Source organism: Xyrauchen texanus, chromosome 21 (assembly GCF_025860055.1).
Source record: "Xyrauchen texanus isolate HMW12.3.18 chromosome 21, RBS_HiC_50CHRs, whole genome shotgun sequence".
NCBI lineage: Eukaryota > Metazoa > Chordata > Actinopteri > Cypriniformes > Catostomidae > Xyrauchen > Xyrauchen texanus.
The window spans coordinates 29,722,220-29,748,628 of NC_068296.1; the positions used below are offsets into that span (position 1 = coordinate 29,722,220).

Genomic DNA, 26,409 nt, shown 5'->3' on the forward strand with positions numbered 1-26,409 from the left:
GATGATAAGTCTAAGAACATGAAGTAAGAAAGTAAATAGGGTCCATTTTGATTTCATGTTTACATATTTTTGTCTACTGTATTTCTACTTAAACACAGATAAAGATTGGTCATCTGAATTTATTTTGGGGTAAGATTTGACATTGCTCTGAAATCATTGGTTCCATGGCTCAGTTTACTAAAGTTCCACTTCCTTTACATCCTGATTTTCACCTGTACATATTCACAGTCCATCAGAAGCTCGGCACTATTCTGTAACATCTCACTGACTGAACATCCCAGAACTCAAAACAATCCACCCTAAACTCACTGTGTTCACTGGACTGTAAAATGTTGCAAGATTCTTTCTCAGCAGATGTTTACAGTCCAAGCGGTCATTTGAGTTTATAGCTGAAATGATAGAGTCCGGAACAGATCAAAGCTGTTCAGTGATAGAGAGACAGTTTATGTTGTCTGTGAACTTTAGTCGACTTCTCTGTCAGATCTGCAGCTCTCCTGCCACTTTAATTGCGCCTGAAACGACTATAATAACCCAAATGAACATGAAATCCTGCACTGCATCAGAGGCAGATCCGGTTCAACTCTTGTTTACACTGGGTTTATGGAGAATAACACTGGCATCCCATATCAGTAAACAATAGAATTGTATGTCAGATTGTTGAAATTATAATCTTGTTTTGTCTGTGCTTTATCAACAGCAGGATGTTGATTGGCTCTCTCACTTGCTCTCGGGGTTTAAGGTCAGTCTATTCTGAGCAACGGGCGACGTTTGGGTTAAGCTGGGGCTTTCTACATTCCCTCATAATTGGTGAGCCCCTGGGATCAGGGCTGGTAACGGTAGGCTGTTCTTTAAATAACAACACATCTCTGTTGCTGCAGCCATTGGCAGGGAGACAGAACAGAGTGTGGCATAAATTAAAAACACAAAACAATCAGCTGTAAAAGAACTATTGTTAGAGCATTAATCTAATTTGACCATGACTGTTTCATAGTTATAGTCATAGTAATTCATAGTTATTTCTGTGCCTATGTGTCCCTGCTGAATGGTGATACTTGTGTTATGGTTGTTGATTTGAATTTCTGCCCACTTGGCTTCGAGATTGGCTGTCATCTTGGATTTTGATGATTAAAAAAAAATCCTTCAAATATTTTACAGTGTCTGTAGAATGATCTTCAGGCCAAGCAGCATAAAAGTTATCTTTTTAGGCTCCTAGTACAGAAAAACACTGTTTTCTACTTTGAGTTCTGCATCCAGATACATATGAAGAGCTCAGTGGTTTAACATAAACACTGACATGATGCTGCAGAGAACCGTCCAGATGCTTTAGAGAAGGAGAGAGAGAGCGACAGACAGAAGCCCTGTGTTGTGCCATTAGTCTACTCACAGTAACTGCAGTTTAAACAAAGGTTGTATGTTGTCTTTGGCAGCGTTTGGACTTATTTTGTGTCTCAGATGAGCTTCGATCCTCCAGCTGGTGTGAACAATCACAGTCACACATGTTTACTTAGCTCTGTAAATGAATACATTAAAAGTAATATATGAATTTTATGTCCAAGTGAGGATGTCTCTGGATGGTTTTGTTATATTTAGCTCACTTCTAGGGAAAATTTTGTTTCAAAACAATAGCCAAGTACACACACACACAAACACACACACAAACTGTATTCAAAATACACAACAATTAATGGCTATAATTATGACCATAAACACATATGAAATACAAATACTCTCACTGAGCACTTTATTAGCTACACTGTGGTCCTAATAAAGTGTCTGATGTGGTCTTCTGCTGTTGTAGCCCATCTGCTCAAGGTTTGACATGTTGTGCATTCTGAGATGCTGTTTTGCTCACTACAATTGTACAGAGTAGTTATCTGAGTTACCGTAGATTTTCTGTCAATTCGAACCAGTCTGACCATTCTCGGTTGACCTCTCTCATCAATAAGGCATTTCTGTCCGCAGAACTCCCGCTCAATGGATGCTTTTTGTTTTTCACACCATTCTGAGTAAATTCTAGAGACTGTTGTGTGTGAAAATCCCAGGAGATCAGCAGTTACACAAATACTCAAACCAGCCTGTCTGGCACCAACAATCATGCCATTGTATAAAATCTCTGAGATCACATTTTTCCCCATTCTGATGGTTGATGTGAACATTAACTCCTGACCTGCTTGATTTTATGTATTGCACTGCTGTCACACAATTGGCTGATTAGATAATCACATGAATATGTAGGTATACAGGTGTACCTAATGCAGTGCTCAGTGAGTGTATATACAAAATAAAGTAAAATATCAGAATAAAAAAAATACAAAAAAAAGATCCAGATGTGATGTGAGAATGAAAGCAAGGAAAAAATGCATTTAAATTATCTTCACTAATTATGTTCACACAGTCCTTTACAAATGCATAATGACATTTTTCTGTTTTGGATTATTATAAGTTGTTGTATTTATTTATTTATTTTAAGAAAAATGTCTTTAAGCAGCATCAGAGATACATTTATTTTGGTGTTACTAAAGATCAGTGTGTCCATGGCCTCTGACCTCTCAGTAACCTAATCTGATCCTTTTCCTGTTCTCAAATTCTAGACATATATAAGTAGTTTTGTGACCGTTTATCATGAACCCTGAGTGCTTGTTTTGTCTCCATGAGCTGCAGTTGAGTGCTGTTTACTCTCAAAAACTGACACCATCATCACACACACACACACACACACACACACACACACACACACACACACACACACACGCACACACACACACACACACGCCCGCACACACACGTTGGTCCGGCTATCCTTATGAGGACTCTCCATAGACATGATGATTTTTTTAAACTGTATAAACTATATATTCTGTCCCCTAACCCTAAACCTAACCCTCTCAAAAAACTTTCTACATTTTTACATAAAAAAAAAATCGTTTAGTATGTTTTTTTAAGCGATTTGAATTATGGGGGCACTAGAAATGTCCTCATAAACCACATTTATAGCATAACATCCTTGTAATTACCAGTTTGTAACCTAAAAAAATTTCCTCTTAAATCACCCAAACACACGCACATACACACACACACACACACACACACACACACACACACACAAACTGTATTCAAAATAAATAATAACACAACTCTCCCTGTTTACTACATGTATGGCCTCTTCATCCCCTGGGATGTGAAATATTTGAATCTCTATCAGCGGAAGTGTTTGCATCAGTATCATCGGTCCTCTGATCTCTCCCTGTTCTCTCCCGCTCACTGAGAGAGCCGACATGTCCATGTTGTGTCTTGTTACATTTTGTTCTGTACTTTAGGATAAGTTGCGGCTCAGAAGCACTGTTCTGCCCTTTAATCAGTGTGAATGTCAGCAGAGATTTATAAGGCCACTGATGTTCCACACATGTTGAAACCAAGATTCACCTCTGAAGAACAATAGGCCTATGACTCATGTCAGTCAGAAATAAAATCACTTTAGATGTTTCATCTTTAGAATTCACAGTTCACATGAGCGGCATGTTTATTCGGGACGACAGTCCAATCATCCGCTAGCAGGACAAAATTTGAAGATCCTCTGCTCAGCAGAACCAGCAGCCAGACACTTACAAAAATCGAGTTCATGACAATTTTTACGCAAACTTGACGCAAATTCGCCACTGATTATTTTCTCATGCAAATGAGCTTTGCGGTAAACTTGCCGCAAATTGTCCATTGTTGCCAAAAGTTTGCAGGAAGGTCAGCACTAGCAATGTAGAGCTGCAAACTTCCGGCAAACTTTTGTGGTGAATCACAAGCTCATTTGATTGTGAAAATAACGAGCGGCAAACTTGTGTCAAATTTGCGGCAAGTTTAGGTTTTTTATACCATCAAAAAGGTTTGTCCATCTGACTGTATGTTCGATATATGAACATATCTGTGAGAAACAAACTGTCTGACTGTTTGTGTGACAGACAGATTGATCAACCTCCAGGCTCAGCTGCAAGTGTTTCATTATATGCTGAAAGAGTGTGTGTGCGTGTGTGTGTGTGTGTACGTGTGTGTATGCAGCGCTGTAGGACAAAGTGCGGGGCACAGTGCTGCATGTTTTACTGACAAATGTTGAGTTAAATGAATGAATGAATAAACGTTACGTTTATAAAGGGCTTTTCTATAGAATATTATAACACTACAGTCAAAGCGCTATGAAAGCACCTGAACATGCAAAAATGTTTTCCCACAAAATTATAGAAAAGGCCATTTTGTTTTATGTTTCATATTTGGCCATCCAGCTGGACTTTAAAATACATTTGGAAACATTTCTTTCGTAGTTCAACCAAAAATTATTATTCTGTCATAATTACCTCACGCTACCTCATGCTTTTCTTTTCCATACATTGAAATCATGCAATTTGCTGTTAAGCTCCAAAAATTGACCTTATTCACAGTAGTGCCATCTTTAATTTTTGACTGGAATGACAACAAGTCAGAGATAGACTTAAGCCCTAGGTATACTTCCATTTTGACACAAATGCTCAGCGTCTGCATACAGTCGAATGAGAGCCTGTCAAAGTATACTCCATATAGCTGAGCGCACTTTCACAGGTGGTTGGCGTACCCGCGCTACGACTGCTATGAGACACCGGACTTTATCTTTAGGAGTTAAGACCCATAAAGGTGTCTTTAGACTCGAGTTATACAAATGCAGGTATCTCCACACCTCCACACACTCCACGCTCTTGACTTGCATATCCAGATTTGTTGTTTTTACCTTCATCTCCTGATGTTTGGCGGCAAAAACATCTACTTCTTAATGCTTTTTCATGATAAAAACGTCTCAAATGTGAGTGTTGCCACCTTGTGGACCCACTAATTAGTGCAAATAACTCAAGACACATTTGCATTCTGTTGGAAAAATCGGGCTGTGCATGTTTAGTGCTCATGCACTCTGCTGATGACCAAATTTGCATCACAGAAATGTATGTGCAAATGTTTGTCAATTGTTCTTACACAGTCATATGATACCTTAGTGTGAGGAACAGAGCCAATTTATTATAGCGTTTAGCATCATTGATGTCAAACTTGACACAATGTGTCTCCATGCACCAAGTTTGAATAGGTGCAAATACACAAACTATGTAGACTTTTATGATTCTTTATGTCCTTTTCGGAGCTTGGCAGTTAAAATGACCATCTACTTCAGAAAAGAGCAGCTTAGAATTTTGCCTATATCTCCCATTTTTCACATTATGCCTTCATGATGCTTTAAACTGAATCTCAGAGCAATTCAAACCAGCTATACACAGTTCCAGACAGACAGAAAGACAGACAGACTCTTTCAATCATGCTGTTGCGTGAGAGATGTCTAAAGCTCACACTCTCTTGTAAATCATAATTGAACAGTAGTAACACAGAGAAAGAGCTCTGTTTCATTAATGCTCTGAACATGTCTGTTTTTAATTTCAGACCTTCCACAGTGCCAAAAAAAAGCGAGAGACCACCCCTCATGGGAGAACATCACCGCTGGCCAGATCACCACACAACACTCACGCACAAGACATAAACTCACACAGTCAAGTGGTAGGTGAATTTGAACAAATGTATGTTAAATAGGATAAATTCCACACAGTGATTTCTCTAAAGCTGAGTGGAGTTGTGATATCTGCCTAGTGCAAAATTACTGCCAGACGGCATGTCAGTCATTTAGGGGTTTGTGTGAGTGAAGAGGTCGGGCTGTCATCATCAGTGTGATGTAATGCTTTGACCCGTGTGCAGAGCAGTATGCTCGCTTTATTTCAACAATCACTATGAACTGTGCAGTCACGAACTTTAACTCTTCACCATCAACACACGCACGTGTGCGTGTCTCTGTGCTGGAGCTGCGTGTGGGAGAATGAGCGATTGAGCAACAGATGTGATTTTATAAATTTTTTACATTTTGCTTAATTACTAGAACTGCATTTTATTGTTTTATGCCAATAACAGAGCAATGTTATTCACTTTAACAAATGATTGGTTTGTAGTTCAATTAAAATAACAAATGTTAATGCTCAGAAAAACTGACCTACTTCTCAGGATGTTCAGCCCAGATTATGTGCATATGCACAATCCATTTCTGGCATTGAATACATTTTTTTTTAAGTTGAGCTACCTGAAATCCACCATGACGATTGCTCAAAAAGGTTAGTAAAGCAATGTTGTGGAGAAAAGTCTTTGTTTAAAAGACTGTTGCAAGGTCGAAATACTGTATAATTATTATTATACACACACACACAAATTACAGTGTGTGTCATTTTTGTGCAAAGCAAATACATAAACTTACAATATGTAAATTTGCATAGGACAGACTGATCTCATAATGAAATAGGAAACAGTTGGTTGATAATTCTTTAGCTAAAATTGGTCTGTGCCTACCGAAATGCGAAACACTGCCCCCAGTGGCCTAAATGAGAAGTGTTGTTGTGCGTATGGGCTCAATTTTCCAAGTGTAATGTCCACAGAGGGGGACCAAAAGCAAGTTGTTTTCAGCTTTACAGTCTGTAGTAAAGTGAAGAAGAATGCATATTTTATAAACTGTACCCCAAATGCAAACCATAAACGTCTAGGTTACGTATGTAACCTCCGTTCCCCGATGGAGGGAACGAGACGTTGTGTCAGAGAAGCGACACTAGGGGTCTCTCTTGCTGATATTCACCTCTGAACTATGAAAAAAGGCCAATGAGAGTTGGCAACCAGTATTTGCATGTCCCGTCCTCGGACATACGGGTATTTAAGCGGCGCAAACACGGGAGTTCATTCAGGATTTTTCTGAGGAGCCGGAAATGGTCCGGCCACAACAGGGGCTCGGCTCAGTGACGTGGCAGGGGAGACACAACGTCTCGTTCCCTCCATCGGGGAACGGAGGTTACATACGTAACCTAGACGTTCCCCTTCTGTCGCTCTCTCCACGTTGTGTCAGAGAAGCGACACTAGGGGTCAACTTAAAAAGAGCCATGCGCTGAGCCGTGTACGTGATCTGCTGATACAGGAGCGAGCAGGTATTCCTACGTGCAGAACGACCAACTGTATCAGGCTGCACGTACCCTTCCCCAATGCCCCACTTAAGCCATCAGGATTCCTTATCGTTACCCTGGAGGGGGGAACAAGGTGATGGCCGCCAACATGGGAACGGGCCAGCCTGGCTGGGCCTCTTTTCTCTCTATGTTTCTCGCAAAGAGCAACTACCAGCCGGGCCCTTACACGCATTGAGGGAAGGGGGTCTTAGCCCTTATTAGGGCGGAGAAGACCCTGCGGAGGCCACACCTACCCGGGAGGGGAGGCAAATTTTGAGTGGCAAATACATCGCATGGCCTATACTTAGGTCTTATGCGGAAAAGTAGTGCAGTGGTAGATCCAGCCTCGCAGAGGGGGGAAGCATACAGCACAGCAACCGAGGCAGCTGTAACTGCCTAAGGGAAACACGGAGTCAACTCGTGAGGGGACAGAACCATGGTTTTACACACAGGGGGAGTCCGAACAGGAGGCCTTACCTGTGGGGCACCTATACCAGTACAGGGTAGCTTGCGGTACCACGAGTGGTTTGGGTCGGCGAGTTCCTCCACGAGAACTGCGACCCACGAGGGCTAGGGAGGAGTCAACCAGTGTCCCAAACCTGGGATCTCCTGGGAATGAAGGCGCACTGTTTCCCCTGGTTAGGGGGAAGGGCGCTGGGTGCAAGCGATTCACCCTGTCAGATCGTGGACGTGCCACCGAGTTCTACGGGCTCGGTACCTGAGAGAACATGGGACGATACTGACTCAACTTGGAGATTGCAGAATCTCGCAAAAGTGTTAGGTGTTGCCCAGCCCGCTGCTCTACAAATGTCTGCTAGGGCAGTGCCCCTAGCCAGTGCCCACGAGGACGCAACACTCCTGGTGGAGTGGGCTCGGACCCGCAAAGGGGGGGGCACGGCCTGGGTGTGATAAGCCAGGGAAATGGCGTCGACAACCCAGTGGGCGAGTCTCTGCTTGGAGACAGCATTCCCTTTTGCTGTCCCCCAAAGCAGACGAAGAGCTGCTCAGAGCGTCTGGTGCTCTGTGTGCGGTCCAGATAAATACGTAAGGCACGTACTGGACACAGCAGTGAAAGGGCTGGGTCTGCCTCCTCCCGGGGCAGCGCTTGCAGGTTCACCACCTGATCCCTGAAGGGTGTGGTAGGAACCTTGGGCACGTAGCCCGGTCGCGGTCTTAGGATCACGAAAGTGTCCGCCGGACCAACTCCAGGCAAGCGTCGCTAACAGAGACCGCATGCAGGTCCCCGACCCTCTTGATGGAAGTGAGCGCGATCAGCAGGGCGGTCTTGAGAGAGAGGGCCCTGAGTCCAACTGAGTCAGGCGGCTCGAAGGGGGGTCTCCGGAGTCCCATAAGGATGACCGAGAGATCCCAGGAGGGAAACAGGTTAGGCTGGGAGGGAGTCATCCTCCGGGCACCTTTTAGGAACCTGACGATTAAGTCGTGCTTACCAAGAGACTTGCCGTCTACCGTAGTCAGTGGTGGGCCGCGATAAGCGCAACAAACACCTTGAGGGTGGAGGGGGACAGCCTCCTCTCCAGCCTCTCCTGAAGAAACACGAGCACTGACCTAACTGCGCGACTTCTGCGGTCTTCGGCTCGGGAAGAACACCAGTCCGCGAACAGACGCCACTTCAGGGCGTAAAGATGCCTGGTCGAAGGGGCTCTGGCTTGGTTAATAGTGTCTATGACGGCCAAAGGTAGGCCGGCTAGATCCTCCGCGTCCCGTCCAGGGACCAGACGTGGAGGTTCCAGAGGTCTGGATGCGGATGCCAGAGTGTGCCCCGTCCCTGAGAAAGAAGGTCCTTCCTCAGGGGAATTTGCCAGGGAGGGGCTGTCATGAGGAGCGTGAGATCCGAAAACCACGTCCGGTTGGGCCAGTAGGGGGCCACCAGAGTGACTTGCTCCTTGTCCTCCCTGACCTTGCATAGCACCTGTGCAAGAAGGCTCACTGGGGGAAAATCATACTTGCGCAGCCCCGCGGGCCAGCTGTGCGCCAGAGCATCTGTCCCAAGGGGAGCCTCTGTGAGGGCATACCAGAGCGGACAGTGGGAGGTTTCCTGGGAGGCAAACAGGTCTACCTGGGCCTTGCCGAACCTGTCCCAAATCAGCTGGACCGATTGGGGGTGGAGCCTCCACTCTCCACCGGGCAAGTTTTGCCTTGACAGCGCGTCCGCTATCACATTGAGGTTGCCGGGGATGTGAGTGGCACGCAGTGACTCCAGTCGCTGCTGACTCCAAAGGAGGAGACGACGGGCGAGCTGTGACATGTGGAGGGAGCGTACTCCGCCTTGGCGGTTTATGTAGGCCACCACCGTGGTGCTGTCTGTCCTGACTAGGATATGCTTGCCACGAATCAATGGAACAAATTTTTTCAGGGCAAGAAAAACGGCCAGCAGCTCTAGGCAGTTGATGTGCCAGCACAGCGGGCCTCGGTTCCACCGGCCTGCGGCTGCGCGCCCATTGCACACGGCGCCCCAACCCAATTTGGAGGCGTCGGTTGTAACCAGAACGCGACGGGACACCTGCTGCAAGGGTACTCCTGCCTGTAGAAAGCAGAGTTCTGTCCAGGGTTTGAAGGTTTGGCGGCAGGCGGGGGTAACTTCCACGCCGTGCGTGCCGTGGCGCCATGCTCGTCTCGGGACTCGAGTCTGGAGCCAATGCTGAAGTGGTCTCATATGCATCAACCCCAGTGGCGCGGCCGCCGTGGAGGATGCCATATGCCCCAGGAGCTGTTGGAAACGTTTCAAAGGGACCACGGTGCCTGGTTCAAAAGAAGCGAGGCATTCCAGCACTGACTGAGCACGCTCGTTGGAGAGACGTGCTGTCATTGAGACTGAGTCTAACTCCAAACCGAGGAAAGAGATGCTCTGGACCGGGGTGAGCTTGCTCTTTCCCAGTTGACCTGAAACCCTAAACGGCCGAGGTGCTCGAGCACCTGGTCTCTGTGTGCGCATAGTAATTCCTGCGAGGAGGCCAAAATGAGCCAATCGTCGAGGTAATTGAGTATGCGTATGCCCGCCCTCGTAGCGGGGCAAGAGCCGCCTCTGCGACCTTCGTGAAGACGCCGAGGGACAGAGACAGGCCGAAGGGGAGGACCTTGTACTGATACGCCTGGCCGTCGAACGCGAACCGTAGAAAGGGTCGATGTCGAGTGCGAATTGAGACGTGGAAGTACGCGTCCTTCAGGTCTACCGCTGCGAACCAATCTAGATGCCGGATGCCAGATAGAATTTGTTTCTGGGTAAGCATTTTGAACGGGAGTTTGGACAAGGTCCGATTGAAAACTCGCAGGTCCAAGATCAGTCGTATGCCGCCGCCTTTCTTGGGTACAACGGTAAGGGCTGTAGAAACCCTTCTTCGTTTCGGTCGGAGGGACAGGCTCTATCGCGTCCTTGATTAGAAGGGAGGCGATTTCCTCGCGCAGGGAGTGGGCATGTTCGCCGTGCACTGCGGAGGAACAAACGCCCACGAAGGGGGGCGGAGACCTGGAAAACTGAATTGCGTAATCGAAGTCGGATGGTCCGGTGCAGCCACCGTGATGAGCTGGGCAGTGAAAGCCATGCCTCTAAGCTCCGTGCTAGGGGCACCAAGGGACGAGTATTTTGGACGTACTCGGCGGGCTTCGCAGCGGTGCGGAACAGGTAACGCGGCGTCGGGAGGCGCTGTGGCGCCCCGAGGCTCTGGTGCTGAGAATAAACTCAAAGCACTTACCTTGTTCCGCGCACCCGGCAGGGGCGGGTTCTTGACTGAGGAGGAGGTCTGATGCTGGCGCCCTCTGGACTCGCCTGAACCGGCCGGCCGGGAACAGTCGTGGGGCTGAGGGCGGAAGCACCGCATCCTTGGCGCCGAGACTGTTGAGGCCTGAAAGCAAAGTGCCGTGGAGAACGGCATTTGCGGGCCATGTGACCCAGAGGTAAAGGAAATAGCTCTTTTATTGAGAATTTGGGTACCGCAGCCCCGCCAGGGGTGCGGCAAATGAAAAACAAAAGATTCTCCTCCCGCCCTCCACCGGGGGACGGAGCGGTCTTACCACCTCCAGAGCTAACTTCTCGTCCTCTGGGTCCGCTGTCTCAGGGACGCTTGGGAGCCTTCCGGGTCCTCGAAGGGGTCCGTGAGGCAGGGGGCGTATGCTTCCTGCGGTTTGCTCGACGCCGGGGCTGAGAGCTGGGCCCAGGTTGGGGCGGAGCAGAAGGTCTTCTGGCCGCGGGAGGACGCCCTCGGCGAGTAGGTGGGGCCTGGGCCGTGGCGGCAAGCTTGCGGCACGGCATGATGTGCGAAATGGCCTCCGTCTGCTTCTTCACCAGGGAGAACTGCTGGGCAAAGTCCTCAACGGTGTCGCCGAAGAGGCCGAACTGGGAGACAGGGGCGTTGAGGAAGCGAGTCTTTTCAGCTTCACGCATCTCAACCAAGTCCAGCCATTGCTGACGTTCCTGGACCACCAGAGTGGCCATCGCCTGCCCGAGTGCCTGCGCTGTGACCTTCGTCGCTCTCAGGGCGAGGTCGGTCGCTGAGCGCAGTTCCTGCAGCGTGTCGGGATCAGGGCCACCCCCGTGCATGTTGCGAAGTGCCTTGGCTTGGTGGACCTGCAGGAGAGCCATGGCATGCAGGGCGGAAGCAGCGCGTCCGGTAGCGCTGTAGGCCTTCGCGGTTAACGAGGATGTTGCTCTACAGGACCGGGAAGGGAGTACAGGGCGGCCCCGCCAGGTGGTAGTGCTTCCAGGACATAAGTGGAGCGCAACAGCTCTATCCACCTGGGGGATCTCCGTGTACCCGTGGAGCGCTCCGCCGTCGAGGGTGGCGAGGGCGGATGAGCAGGTGGCGGTGCGACGAGTGGAGAGGGGTGCTCTCCATGAAGACGTCAGCTCATCATGCACCTCCGGGAAGAAAGGAACCGGGGGGGCGAGGCTGTGAGCGCGCCTCACGCTCAAGAACCAATCGCCCAGCCGTGATGGCTGTGGGGAGGATGGAGGGTTCCAATCCAGGCCCACGCTGTTGGCTGCCCGGAAAGCATATCGGACATCTGTGCGTCGGCCTCCTCCTGGGCGTGCAAGCCCGAAGGTGGCAGCCCAGAGGAGCCCTCAGCATCAGAGCCCACGCCCTCCGATGTCGCGGCGAACTCATCTGCTTCCATCGCAAGAGGGTAGGCAGACTGGCTGTGAGGCGAGTCGCCGCCACCTCGAGTGGGGACGGAGTCAACGAGCGTGCCGGGCGCTGGTGGTCCGAGGGGGCATACCCGGCGAGCTGCACCCGCTGCCATCCCCGGATCGCCTCCATCGCCAGCCGCATCGCCCTCAATCCCGTGGGAAGAAGGAGTGACGCTGGGGCGGCTGGAGTGGCTTGCTTACGGTTGTAAGCAAGCCGCGATCGCTAACGTTGTCATGGTCATGTTCTCGCAATGAGAACATGAACCATCCACAAACGCAGCCTCAGTGTGATCACTGCCCAGACACACGAGTCAACGCCTGTGGCCGTCGGAAGCGGAGAGTACTCTACCGCATCCAGGAACAACACAGGGGCGGAAAGGCATGTTTATAAAGACGCGTCCTTAAAAGGACGTTCAACGCCGCTGTGTTTTTTGCTCTTTTAGAGGAAATTACTCTTTTAAATAAAATCACTCTTTTATGAATGAAAGAACTCGTGAGAGATCTTTCTTATCTGCATCTGTCGATGCGCTCAGGGGCAGGAAGTGCACAGCCATGCAAACAGGAGAAAGCCGCTGTTGTGCGCCGTAGAATCCAACAGCATGCAGCAAAGGATAGCAGGAACTCGGTGTGTAGAACGCAGCAGTCTGCAAACACGACCATCGGCTCCGAAGAAATTTTCTGAATGAACTCCCGTATTTGCGCCGCTTAAATACCCGTATGTCTGGGGGCGGGACATGCAAATACTGGTTGCCAACTCTCATTGGCCATTTTTCATAGTTCAGAGGTGAATATCGGCGCTCAAGAGAGACCCCTAGTGTCGCTTCTCTGACACAACGTGGAGAGAGCGACAGAAGGGGAACAACCATCAGTGGAAAAAAATGTTATGTTAGAGGGAATTATGCAAACACAATTTCTTTCTGGTTTCAACACAGGATCCGAACCCGGGTCTGCTGATGTAACACATGGGCTGACGTGGCACCACAAGGGAAGGTGAACATGTTGGAGCCAATGCAAATATAGACATAACTTGGCCAATCCTATGGCCCAGAAACTCTTGGAAACAACATGTCGACTTCCCTTGTGATCATGTTGTATAGGACAGGACAATCCAAATCTGACAAAATTAGTTTTGTTTGTGTTTGAGTTTCAGCCAAGAGGTCCATATTTCAGATAAGAGAATGAATGAATGCATGTTACATTTATATAGCTTTTCTGACACTAAACTTAAAGCACTTTACATTGTGAACGGGGGACTTTCCTCAACCACCTCCAATGTGGATTGATTATCCAAAAAGAAGTGTTTGTCTACAAGTTTGTTTATCTTTATGAGCCAATTTTTTTTTAAATGTCCTCAAACACAGTAAAACACGTTGAAAACAGACTTATGAATACCTTTAAAGTGCTCCTTACTGTTTGATATGCTTTAAAATCATGTTTCGCTTTAAACCCAACATGATCACATAGGAAGTCAGCATGTTGCTACCGAATGTTCCAGTTCCCCGACATAGCCCACTTTCTGCTGAGTTACTGACCGAGTTGACCATTTCCTGTGGCACGACTGATGGCACATTGCGTCAGCAGACTCAGAGACATGGGTTCTTCTCACCAGATAGTAATCACGTTTAAGAAATCAATGATCAGCGTGATTCGGATGTAACATTTTCGCTCTAAGATTACATTTTTACTTCAATGGTGGTTAGGTTTATGGTTAGGGTTTGGGGGTTGTAAAATATGCATTCCTCTTCACTGTATTACATAATTTATAACTGAAAACTAACTGATTTTACAATTCACGTTTGGTGCCCCTCTGTGAACATTTCACACGAAACTGGAGCTTACACATGCCCATGTGTTCAAAAACACTTCCCGCTTCGGCCACTAGGAGTAGTGGGTCCAATTTTGGTTAGCTTAGACTTAAGCTAAAGAACTTTCATCAGAATTCACTGCGAGATCAGTCTGTTAAATCTACTGATGTCAACAGGTTTGTGTAAAGGTTTTGGTTTAGTGTAGCTTAAAGTAAATATAATTATCTTAAAACCATTGTGCCTGTGAGAGGTCCTTACTAATATAGCTTCTATGGTCTCTGTGTTTGTGTGTTGTTTATAACAGTGTACCACTCTAATTGCTCCTCACATCTGTTCACAGTTTGCATGCTAAGTTGTAATTTGCAGATTCTTCCATCTGCTCCGAGTGTCTGACCGTCAGCTGCATTATCTGCATGTCATCATGACCACACAAATTAAAGCATGATCCTATCGTCTCTCTCTCTCTCTCTCTTTGTCTCTCTCTCAGGACAGAGGAGTCTCTCTCTCCTGGCCACACAGATTGTGCCCCTTCCACCTCCGGTAAACACAACTGATTATCCAACAGTAAATCAGGGCTGGATTCTTGTTCTGGTGGGATGTGGGAAACAATACCGGAGGGGTTTGGAAGCCCACAACATCTTAGTTTGATTCATCAGAATGCTATCAGTGTGAACTGGTCTTCAACTGTAAGTCTCATAGATTCACTCAAACCTGAAATAGACTCAACAGGAATCTCTTGACGTTGTTGCCCTGTTTAAAGTATTAAATATTTTCAATTTACACTCTCTCGTCATGCACGTTGTTTTTGTGTGAAAGACGTTTTCTGAATAAACAAAACCAAGCAATCAAACCTAGTATGAGTTTGGCTGTGAAAATAGAGATGCAAAGGTATTCAAATTTATGTCCAGAATAATGTGTTATTTTGTTTCAGGTTACATAATCATGTTTTTTATGTTGTTTCATGGTGTGCACGTATCATTACTCAAACAAGTTGGCATCATATTGTACACCTGCTGAGAGTCTGTCCAGCAAAACAAACCGTTACGAAGAGAGTCAGAAGTGAATAACAGTTTATGGTTTCCATGGTAAAATGTGAGTGATGTGCCAGATGAAAAAGCTTCATCCATGAGAAGTTATCATTTGTGTGCTAGTATTTGTTTTAGACAGACTACGTGCTGAATGAGAGATATGATTGTTCCAGTGGACTCATGTTCATATTTTCTTCTCATCTCAACTCTGCTTTTCATTCCAAATAACAACATAAGTTTTAAAGTTGTGTCATGTCTTCAATGTGTTTGTGGGTGTTCATGTATTTTGGCCTTATGCTGTTGATTTGGTAAACAGCATTGCATCATGCGCATCCTTTGAGTTCACCTACAGTACAGAGGTCTTTCACTGAAATGACAATGCTGAGTTTTCTGCTTTTGATTAAAAGTATTTTCTTATGATGTGATGGGAACAATGTTTGTTACAGATAAGGTTCTAGAATGCTAACTTGCAGTATAGGCCTATGTAACACACAAACACACACACAGAGAGAGAGAGAGAGAGAGAGAGAGAGAGAGAGATGTCCTCACAAAGAAAGTCAAATTGACTTTTGGGACAAGTCTCACAATCTTCATAAATTAGCTGAATAATGTCTATAGTCGGTATTTAGGCCTGAATTCTTCCAGAGACATCACACAACTGTCGTAGAGATTGGTTGATCTGATTTGTTTTGAGATTTTCAGCAGTAGCCTAGCCTATGTCTCTCTATATTTCTCTTTCCACGCTGTTCTCAGTTTGATCTACAGAAATGAAAAGAACAAGCAAACAAAATTATTTAATAGAAATATGTATGATGTGAAAGAGACACAGAACTCTAAAATAATGTGTTTGTGTGTGTGCGTGCGTGAGTGTGGTTGCGTGCGAGACTACAGCAGTGCGCGTGCTCTCCTGGCGACTGGGGTTTGATGTGCAAAAAACAACCCGGTTATCTGGAATGAGTGTGTAAAAGCAGAATCACGTGTATAGCTTGTAAAAGTAAAAACACAACATGTGTAGTCACGCATCCTGTTATGGTGACTGGAGGGGAGCAGTGCGCGCAGCCTTCCATGAGATCTTTCATTCACCTATAAAATTACACACACTAGACGCGCGCCAAAACACTGGAGGCAGCAGGCGTGTGAAAGCGGCGCTAATGCTTAGCGAGTGTCAGAGAAAGAGTCTCATTTATGCTCATTAGGAGATGCATAAAACTCTTTTTGGCATCCCAACTTTAAACGGGTGATAAAGTCGTTTAAGGTCACATAAAGTCTGTGAAAGAATGTGTCACAATAAAACTCCTTATGTTTATGAACAGCACAATCTCATAATCTCAATAATATAGACAGAACAAATGCCAACAGCATGCAGAATAATAAAACTGCAACAGAATTACATTTCCCTGCACATCTAAAAACAAATTCCTCTGTGAGCCTGCTGCCAGGACAAAGCAAATCCATTTATGGTGATGTAGGGATCTAACAATCTAAGTTTAATAATTAATTCAAGAGTATTAAAAAAGTTTTCTAAAACTCACACATTTTACATTGTCAAGTGGAATGTGGTCTTCGTCAATAATATACATTAGTATATCAGTTAAGGAAAACCTATTCATAAAGTGGTGGTGGCGTAGTGGACTAAAGCACATAACTGATAAGTTTGCTGGTTCTATCCCCACAGCCACCACCATTGTGTCCTTGAGCAAGGCACTTAACTCCAGGCTGCTCCCTGTAATAACTGTAAGTCACTTTAGAGAAAAGTGTCTGCCAAATGCATAAATACAAATACCTTAACAAAAAGGTGTGGGATGGCACTGTGGTATGATGTCATTGTGTACAAAAATATCCCATTTAGGCATCAACCAAGACAACAACTTTCACATCGGTGCTGTGAGTGTAAATTTCAAAAATGTATTGTACAAGTTCTCAAATCCAAATATGCAAGCTCTCGAGTTTTGCTACTGATTTAGCTTCATAGTTTGGTATTTATAAGTAAAATAAAGTCTGTGGTAAACATTACTTGAAGACACTTGGTTGTTTTGTTCTACAACATATATTTACACACAGACATACCTAAAAATTTGAATTTTGAAGCTGCCAATTTTTTATGTTATTATTATTACTTTTTTTAAAAATAAAAGTCTTACAATGTACAATAAGTGGTGGGTGGCAATGCGCCATTGGAGTGGTAAGCCATAAAACAACAAAATATTTCAAGTGATGTTTTATCCGAGTGCTGTTTAGCTCTAAATGCAGTTGCTCTCAAATAACAGTGCTACAGTTTTACTGTCCTTACACTTGCTAAATAAATAAATATATATATATATATATATATATATATATATATATATATATATATATATATATATATATACAGTTCAACATGATCAATGTACTTGAGGAACATAATTATGTAAGATATTAAGACAGGGACTAAACACATTATTCTGTCCACACTGGCAATTATTTTGATTGCAGGATGCACTGTTCAAAAATCTAGCAAAAAATGAAATCAGTCAGCGCCCTTTGACCTACTATTGTGTGCACTATAATTTGGGACAAACCAATTCTAAACTCACATACTGTTATAATTTGTGAATTGGGTAAAAGGGTCATGCTTCACCCTGTAGTAAATGGATGTATTTAGACAGACAACACTAATTTTCATGTCCCACAATTTAACTTGCCTTTAGTTTTAAAAATAGCAACATTTCCATATTGAAATGAATTATCAGTTATTTATGAAAATATGTAAAAAATCTGGCAATATCAAAGTCAACATTTATCCTCTTTCTATATTTCATGCCTCATTTCACAGCTATAATATGTCAACACCATCAAACAAATTCTAAAGACATTGTTTGAGATTTTTACATAATTTCCCTCATTTTAAGTAGGTCCTGTTAAGCAAGATTGTCCTATCCAGCTAGCAACACCAGAAAAACAAACTGACTGCTGCATTTATGTGGGACATGCAAAATATGACTATGTTGACTATTTTGCCAACAGCCGTTAACCATTAATTTTTTGTCTGACTGTAGTGAGGTCAATAGATGGAGCTAAAAATTAGTGTGAGCAACATGACCATGCTGTAGTCTCATTTCATTTATCCATCAATGTGAATGCAGATTTGTCAATGCAGTGCTGTGAAAAAGTGTCTGCCTCCATCCTGATTTCTTCTGTTTTTGTTTATTTCTCATACTAAATTGTTTCACAAATTCAAACAAAATGTAATAAAAAAAAAAGGCAATCTGAGCGAACACGAAATACAGCTTTTGAATGGTAGGCCTAATGTTATTTATTGAAGCAAAAATAGTTATTCAATACCAACTGGGCCTGTGTGAAAAAGTATTTGATATCTGATTCTGTCACATGAAACCTTCTGATGTAAGTGACATTTCCTCTGAACTGGGTTTTTTGTGTTGTTGTATTCTCCGGATTATTGCTTGAACCATTTTAAATTCTCAAATATGGTCTTATTATTTTCTTGTATGAATACTGCCTCGATGTCTCTTTCTGTCGCTCTGTTTGCTCTCTTTTCACTTCTGGAGACTGAATGCCCAAGAATCTGTCACAGGCTGTCTGATAATACTTTCTAAAACAGATTTTCAATAGTTTCTCAATATAAATATCTGTGTACTCAATAAATGGTTTACATTCTCTGTGCCAGTATTATTAGGGCTGTTTTGAACAATAGTGATTAAATCATTCATTTTGAAAAAATGCACAAAACAAATCTCAGCTTTACAACACATTGTTACATGTTTAATTCAGCAAGTGGCATTCAGTTATCTTGAAAAGAAAAAACACTTCTTTTACATTTCTAAGACAATTTAATGTATTTTTGTCATTTCGAGTCAAGATGTTAAAAATAGTGGTTAATATTTTTCCCTATTGATTTAGTTCATGAGACATTGCAGTGAACACTTTGTTCCTAGTTAAAGCCCTTGTTTCATTATGCCAATCTTATGATTGACAATGGTGTTTGAGCCCTATTCCCATCCGCTCACACACATTTCTTCAGAATTTTCTTCCTTCGATGTTCTTTGCACAGCGAGACATCTACCCACTTCCCGCAGCATCCAGGCAGGAGCTTTCATATATATATATATATATATATATATATATATATATATATATATATATATATATATATATATATATATATATATATACTTGTGTGTACGTGTCTTTTTAAAGATGTTGTATCGCAAGTGTTCCTGTACGTGACACATCGCTCCGTCAGACCAACATGAGAGCTGAGTTCGCTGTCTGGGCCGCCCCAACAAAGCAGCTCTCATGGGAACAGACTGCCCTCACTGTGAAGACATGAGTCTCAAGACGCTCCGCACTAGGGACTGAGGGATGCCTCTCGAGCCCTCTTGACCGTCAAATAGGTTGGTGATACACAGGCGCTGTCGGTTGACAGTTCATGTCTGGAATTCTATCCGGTGCTTTCAAAAGCCACCATCAAACCCAAAAAAGGCTTTGTGTCTAAGATGCTTTCCACACCCTTTAGGGCTCAGATATTGCACCTATAAGCTTTCTCTTCTCCACTGTCTAATTCAGATGAGGAGCAGTTGCGGGCATCGCACACGTATGTAGAACTCACTCGCCAATTTAGACGGTCAGATCAGCTCTACGTTTGTTATGGAGGATGCACAAAAGGCATATCCATCTCCAAACAAAGGCTTTCTCACTGGATTGTTGATGTGATCGTCCTTGCTTATGAATCACAGGGCATGAGATGCCCTATTGGCATAAAAGCAAATTCAAGTAGAGGCATGGCCTCTTCATGGGCATGGACAAATGGAGTATCCCTGCAGGATATATGCTTTGCAGCAGGATGGTCTTCGCGGAACATGTTCGCGAGGTTTTATAAACTAGATGTGGCATCCATCGCTTTGTGAGTCCTCTCTATCTAGAAAGCTTACTGTTCCAACACCTGCTGGGTGAGCCCAAGCTCCTTATTCGGGTGGGCCACCTGTTATCATTTTAATACAGTTACTTGGGTAGGCCTCTATCTAACATACTCCCACTAGAAGTCACAAGTACTTCCAATGAAAATAAATCCTCCCTCCCTCTGGGTACAAAGGGGTTAAATTATACTGTGTGTATTATATGACTCATTGACATCCTAAGATTAAGATTAATTTCCTGTCTTGTTTTCACTATGTGGGGTTATTCATTTTCATACACACTTGAAGACATATTATATTAAGTCACCGCCCGATGGGCCTGTGACCTCATATATATATATATTCTTCTAAGTCTTTCTTTTTTTACGATTAACACTTTTTATTGATTCACATAAATGAACAGAAAAGAAAAACATTTACACACAGAATCAACATTAACCCACATTATTCCCTTTCCCCCTCCCAATCCCCAACCCCACCCTGAACCTCAACAAAAATCCCTGTGGTCAAAGCTACAGTATACACATAAACCAAAAAAAACAAAAAAATGTTTTTTTCTGAAAAATATATGAAAATAATTATCACACACATTTTATACTACACAAATCTCTTTACTGCCCCTCCCCGAGAGCCATTCCAAAAAGGTCAAATAGCTGCCCCCTTTTTATTAAACAAATCCAAGTTTCCTAGCCTTCTATTTGACATCTCCTCAAATGCCGCTACCCTGCCCATCTTTGTGCACCACTCCTGAAATGAAGGCACACCATCTGACTTCAATCCACTCAGAATGATCTGTCTACCAATCATAACACTGGCTAGAACCCAAGTTCTTATGTATTTATCCCCTTTACTAATGAATGCACCATAGCCTAAAATACAGAGTCTGGGGCAAAATTAAATTTGAGTGTCCAAGACATCACACATAAAACTCTGAACCCTCAACCAGAATTCTTGGATCTTAACACACCACCATAAAACATGAATTGTGTCACCATCTTCTGATTGGCATCGCCAGCAGGTGGGTGTGTCCGAAAGAATCAATATAAAATCTTGAATTGCATAAGGCGCAACCTTGCATCTCTAGATGCAGACTTTTTTTTTTTTTTAATTATACAATTTTTTATTGATACCATATAACAAATAAATAATAATAAATCATAACAGAATATTTGGAATCAAATTATATACATTTACAGCCCTTCTCCCCGAACATTAATCCCCCCACCCTACACAAACAGGCACCCCAGTGGTCAAATACCAATTGACAATGACACACAAACAGACAATAAAACAGCAGAAAATATTTAAAAAACAATAAAAAGTAAAAAAACATAAAAAGTATACATTCAAAAATAAAAAACAAAAAGGTTGCAACACACATATTTAAAACAAGTCTCCCTCCACTGCCCCTCCCCCTTGCCTTCTAAAAATGTTACAAATCTGCCCCATTTCTTGATGAACAAATCTATGTTGCCTAGCCTTCTATAAGACAACTCTTCAAATGCCACCACCCTGCCCATCTCCACGTACCACTCATGAAACGAGGGTGCTTCAGCCGACTTACATCCACTAAGGATGACCTGTCTGGTCATCATAAGACTGGCCAGGATCCAATTCTTCATGCATTTATTCCCTACATGAATGACCGCCCCATCGCCTAAAATACAGAGTCGGGGCAAAATGAAATTTAAGTGCCCAATATGTCACACATAAAACTTTGAATCTTCTGATTGACACTGACAGCAGGTGGGTGTGTCTTTAAGACGCAGCCTATACAATCTAGAGGGGGTCCAATAGAATCGATGTAAAATCGAATTAAACACTACCATACCGCGTGCAAATGTGAGATAACAGGGTGTAACTTCTCCAATTAGTTTGATAGAAAGGCTTTGCAATGGCGAAATATGGGCAATAACTTCCTGTTCAATACAAAACCAGGGAGGGGCTCTCTCAAGATTATCTCAGAATCAAGAGAATTGTTTTGCTCAGTCGTCAGTTTAGGGAGTTCTAATGGTTCCACAAAGTTTCTAATATCTTCATAAGTAGACAAAGATGTGTAACTATAGAGATCAAGATAGAATTCTTTAAAAGTATTATTAATATCAATGGCCGAGGTAAATATTTCACCACCAGCAGATTTCACTGAGGGAATGGTAGAAAAGCTTCTAGCCAGAAGCTTCCCTGCTTTGTCACCCGACTCAAAGTATGACTGTCTTGCCCTGAATAGCCAAAACTCCACCTGACAAAACAGTAATCTGTATTTCAGTCGGGTCAATTGTCTTCCACAAAACCTTCCGAAGGTGTGTTGCTCTACAAAATAAACTCCAGCCACCAGGCAGAACCAGCACAAAAAGAGCGCACAGAATCTTCAAACAGTCAGCGATCAGTGAGTTGGTCCACTCGGCTGCAACGTGAGTACCACAAGATGACTTACTCACTCCATTGACTTTATGAAGGATATCGCTTGCTGTGGGCATGTGAATGTTTTACAGCCCTCTTTAGCATCTGTTCTCAATCTGGACATGAATATCCATGTAAAAGCGACCTTCTGTTGATGTAAATGTTTCTTGTATTCCTTGAATCGATCACATTTCTCTCTTGTTGAATTCCCAAAGTCTGGTAACAAGAACATGCTGTTGTTCTTCAAGGAAGCCTTCCTTTACTCCTCACCTCAAGTAACACAAGATCATTATCGGATGATCTCAGGAATTTGGCCAGAATTGATCGGGCCTGTCTCCCTCAGAGGATCACTCGATTTCCAGCTTATGGCCTGCTATGTCGAGCAGACTCAGAAAGAGCCCATACAGGAATTCCACCATATTCTGCCACTCCACTCCCTCCAGGACTCCCACGATACATACGTTATTCCCCCGGCCACTGTTTTCCATGTCCTCCAACTTCTCCCAGACATGCTCCAAATCCACCTTGGTCGCTAGTGGATTAACAGATAATTCCAATCTATTTCTCGACATCCCCCACTCCTGTGACCACATCAGTTCGCCTCCATGGCAGTGATCGATCGACATATCACAGCAAGATCCTACAAGTCAGCAACGACATTTGTCAGCATTGCCGACATGTTCAACATCTCTCGCCGTATTTGCAGCATCTCTCTGACCAAATCGACTCCCAGGCTTGGGGCCTGCTCGGGGGTGTCAGCTTGAGCACGTAAGTGTCTTTTAATGTTTCCAGAGCCAGAGGATTCTGAATTCTTTGACATATTGTCCTCCTAGAATAGTTATGGAACAGAGTGTCTCGAATCTCACCGGTTTATGTCATAAAATGTATTAAAACTAGCAAAGTGCACAGAGCTTGCCATTTACACATCCGATCCTTGCATGCCGTCATTTGATCTCCCATCTAAGTGTTTATACCCTGGTGCATCTCAGGCAGGGCTGTACTGGTAATCTGGCATACCGGTCATTTTCACGGTGGGCCAACGCACTTTGGGGCCGATCAGGGTCAGACTGGCCATCGGAGAAACAAGCGGGCCGGTGGGTTGGGCACGAAACATGCCGAAAGGGCCGCTATAAGCTAAAATGAGCCACTGCGTTATGCAGAACGGACCACAAAACAGTGCAGTGATATGCAGAAAAGGACAGCAGCCAGTTGCTATGTAAAATCTCGGGCCGATTTCTCTTCCCAGTCCAGCCCTGATCTCAGGGTATGACGTTACAGCATGATGGAGCATGATAGGACACTGTTCCCCTAAGCATTCACTGCAATGTCTTGTGAAAGTATCGATAGGTAACGTCTCCGGTTACTCATGTAAACTTGGTTCCCTGAGATGAAGGGAAGGAGATATTGCAAAACTTGGCCAAACTACTACTTCAGAGTTTCGAGGTACGAGTGATGCGTTCTTGTCCTTCAGTCAGAAAATTCTGAAGAAATGGTGTAAAAGGACTGGTCACAAACATCTTTGCCAATGACAAGATTGCCGTTATGATACAAGGGCTTCAAATAGGTTGTGCAAAAGGGATTTTCCCCATAGTGTTCAAATGCAATGTCTTGTTCCCTTCATCTCAGGGATCCGAGGTTACATGAGTAACCGGATTTTTCAGTTCTTTTTTCACACTGGAAATGGAATATTAAGTCCAGCACATTGCATTGTGTACAGTAACCAGTGCAGTGTACTCTGTTGTATACTGAACATTTTGGCCAGAGTACTAGGTTTCTGGGTATTCCATGAATACATAAAATTTGCATACTCTACACAATATATGTATACTGAAGTATTACAAGAAGCATGCTATTCCGAACATAGCTGTCTCTAACAATAAAAACAGTGTAAGATTAATTATGGTCTAAGCGCCGTAACTTTGCTCACCGAACTTTCAAAATGACTGTAATGTAGATGAGTTTTGTGTGAGCGTGTGAAATGTTCTCATTTATCTTGTCTGGTCTGAGGCGCCCCCCTAATGGCAGCATTACGCAATGACAGTAACGCGTTTCTTGTATGAGCCTCCACGGCCCCCGTAACAGATGAGTGTCAGTCAGTCGGTGAGCGAGTGACGTACATCAGAACCAGAGGAGCACTGGATCATGCGCGTGCCCACGGCTTCTTGACAGCTGCACGCGGCTCGGTTCCGGTGTCAGCGGGCGACATGGACGGCGGCGAGAGGAAGGTAACGCAATGTCTCAACACACGGATGCGAGAAACGCCCGCTCTCGTCACATTAGCATTAGCATTAGCATTAGCCGTGGGTGCACAGTTAAAGTCCAAAACTCAACATTAATGATGATTATTGTCTTAAACCACTCAAATATGTGTGCTATGTGACTCGCTTATGTATCAGTATGTGCTTGTTATGTGTTTGGACCAGAGCTGAGGCGATACTGAAGGCGACGCGTCAAAACAAGGACGCGCCCGTTATAATAAAGCTGTCCAGCGCAAGATATGCTTGGAAACTACACCAGTTTTAATGATGAATCGATTATAAATAATATTGAGTCGTTTATAATTGGAGCAATCTAGCTGCGCCGCATCGTGTTGCTTGCAGTATAGTTTCGGTGTAAGGCTATTGCATGGTGTAGGTAATACCATGGTTTCTGGACATGAACACCATAGTAGTATCATGATATATGAACATGGTAATCATTCAACGCCGTGTTATACATTAAAGTACCATAGTATTACCATTTGGTACATCATTGTTCCATGGTACAGTACTCCTTTGTATGGATCTCACCCAGGAAATATTATAAACACAGAAACATCAAATGAAACCTATTTAACTCATCAGTCACAAAGAGCTAATTTATTATGCTTATTGATCAGTAGATTATTGACGCAGTTAGACATAATAACAGTTCACTGCTGAGTGTGATGTTATTTAATGATGAATCAGAATAACAATCATGACGTCAGAGCTGAACATTGAACTAGATAATGGTTTACTATGTTATTACATGTTAGATTAGTTGAGTTTATTGGGTTATTGCTGGTCAGTGTGTGAGTTTATTGGGTTGTTGCTGGTCAGTGTGTGTGTGTGTGTGTGTGTGTGTGAGATGCTGGTTTCTGCATGGCCAGATCGCATCTGAACAGTCCAGTTTTTCTGCATTGATAACATTCCTCACAAGTATGTGTGTTTGTGTCTGTCAGACTCGGTTCTGTCTCTGTTTCCTGCATCAGGTGTCTGAGTCTGTCACATGAAACGTTCTGATGTAAGTTACATTTCCTCTGAATTGTGTGTTGTTGAATTCCACTAATTGTTATTGTATGTACAGTTTTAAATTCTCGAATATGGTAAGAATATTTTCTTATACGATTAATTCCTCTGTGGCTATTTCTGTCACTCTCTTTGTCGCTCAATGTCTGTCTGTCTCTCTTTTCTGTCTTGTCTTTCTTAAGCACAACAATCCCTCTGTTTTACACAAACAATCTTGAAACAGAAATGCTGAAAAGACAAAAGTGTCCCTCCTCTCACTCATTAGCGTGTGTGTATCAGCCCACCTCGAGCAGAACACAGTACTACCAATTCTCTCTCTCTCTCTCTCTCTCTCTCTCTCTCTCTATACCGTCAGCTCTCATGTTCAGGCCCACGTGGAATCTCTTCTGTAGAACTGAATTGGAATGTCTGTCATTCACAAAGTTCTACCCCATATGTTTATTTATTAAAGGAATATTCCAGGTTTAATACAAGTTAAGATCAATCAACAGCATTTGTGGTACAATGTTAATCACAACAAATTATTTTGACTTGGCCCTTCCTTTTTTTCTTAAGAAAAAAAAGATAGAAAACAATCTGGGATACAATAAGGTACTTACAATGCAAGTGAATGGGGCCAGTTCCTAAACGTTTACATTATGCCGCAAACCCTAAAACGATCATAAAAGCGACAATTTAAAAAATTTTACAGCTCAAATAATGCACAATTTTAACAGAAGAATTATTGTAAGTGCTTTTATAAACACCCCAAAAATTGCCACCATGCACTTCCATTATAAGTGCCTCATTGTAACCTTGATTTTTGCTATTTACATTTTTTTTA

The 26,409-nt window shown here is 43.8% G+C and overlaps 1 protein-coding gene across 7 annotated transcripts in view; it reads left to right on the forward strand.

The window, feature by feature from the left end:
- Positions 1 to 26,409, forward strand: part of LOC127661455 (selenocysteine insertion sequence-binding protein 2-like) — a 67,580-nt gene that overhangs the window by 4,730 nt on the left and 36,441 nt on the right. For 3 of the 7 annotated variants that reach the window (XM_052152182.1, XM_052152184.1, XM_052152185.1), the window contains 2 exons: positions 5,443 to 5,556; positions 14,464 to 14,662. In XM_052152182.1, coding sequence (XP_052008142.1) covers positions 14,573 to 14,662 — 90 coding nt within the window. In that variant the 5' untranslated portion in view covers positions 5,443 to 5,556; positions 14,464 to 14,572. Of the gene's footprint in view, positions 1 to 5,210; positions 5,557 to 14,463; positions 14,663 to 24,417; positions 24,543 to 25,519; positions 25,582 to 26,409 lie in introns of those variants that run through there. The other 4 variants (XM_052152183.1, XM_052152186.1, XM_052152188.1 and 1 more) reach the window with 4 other exon arrangements.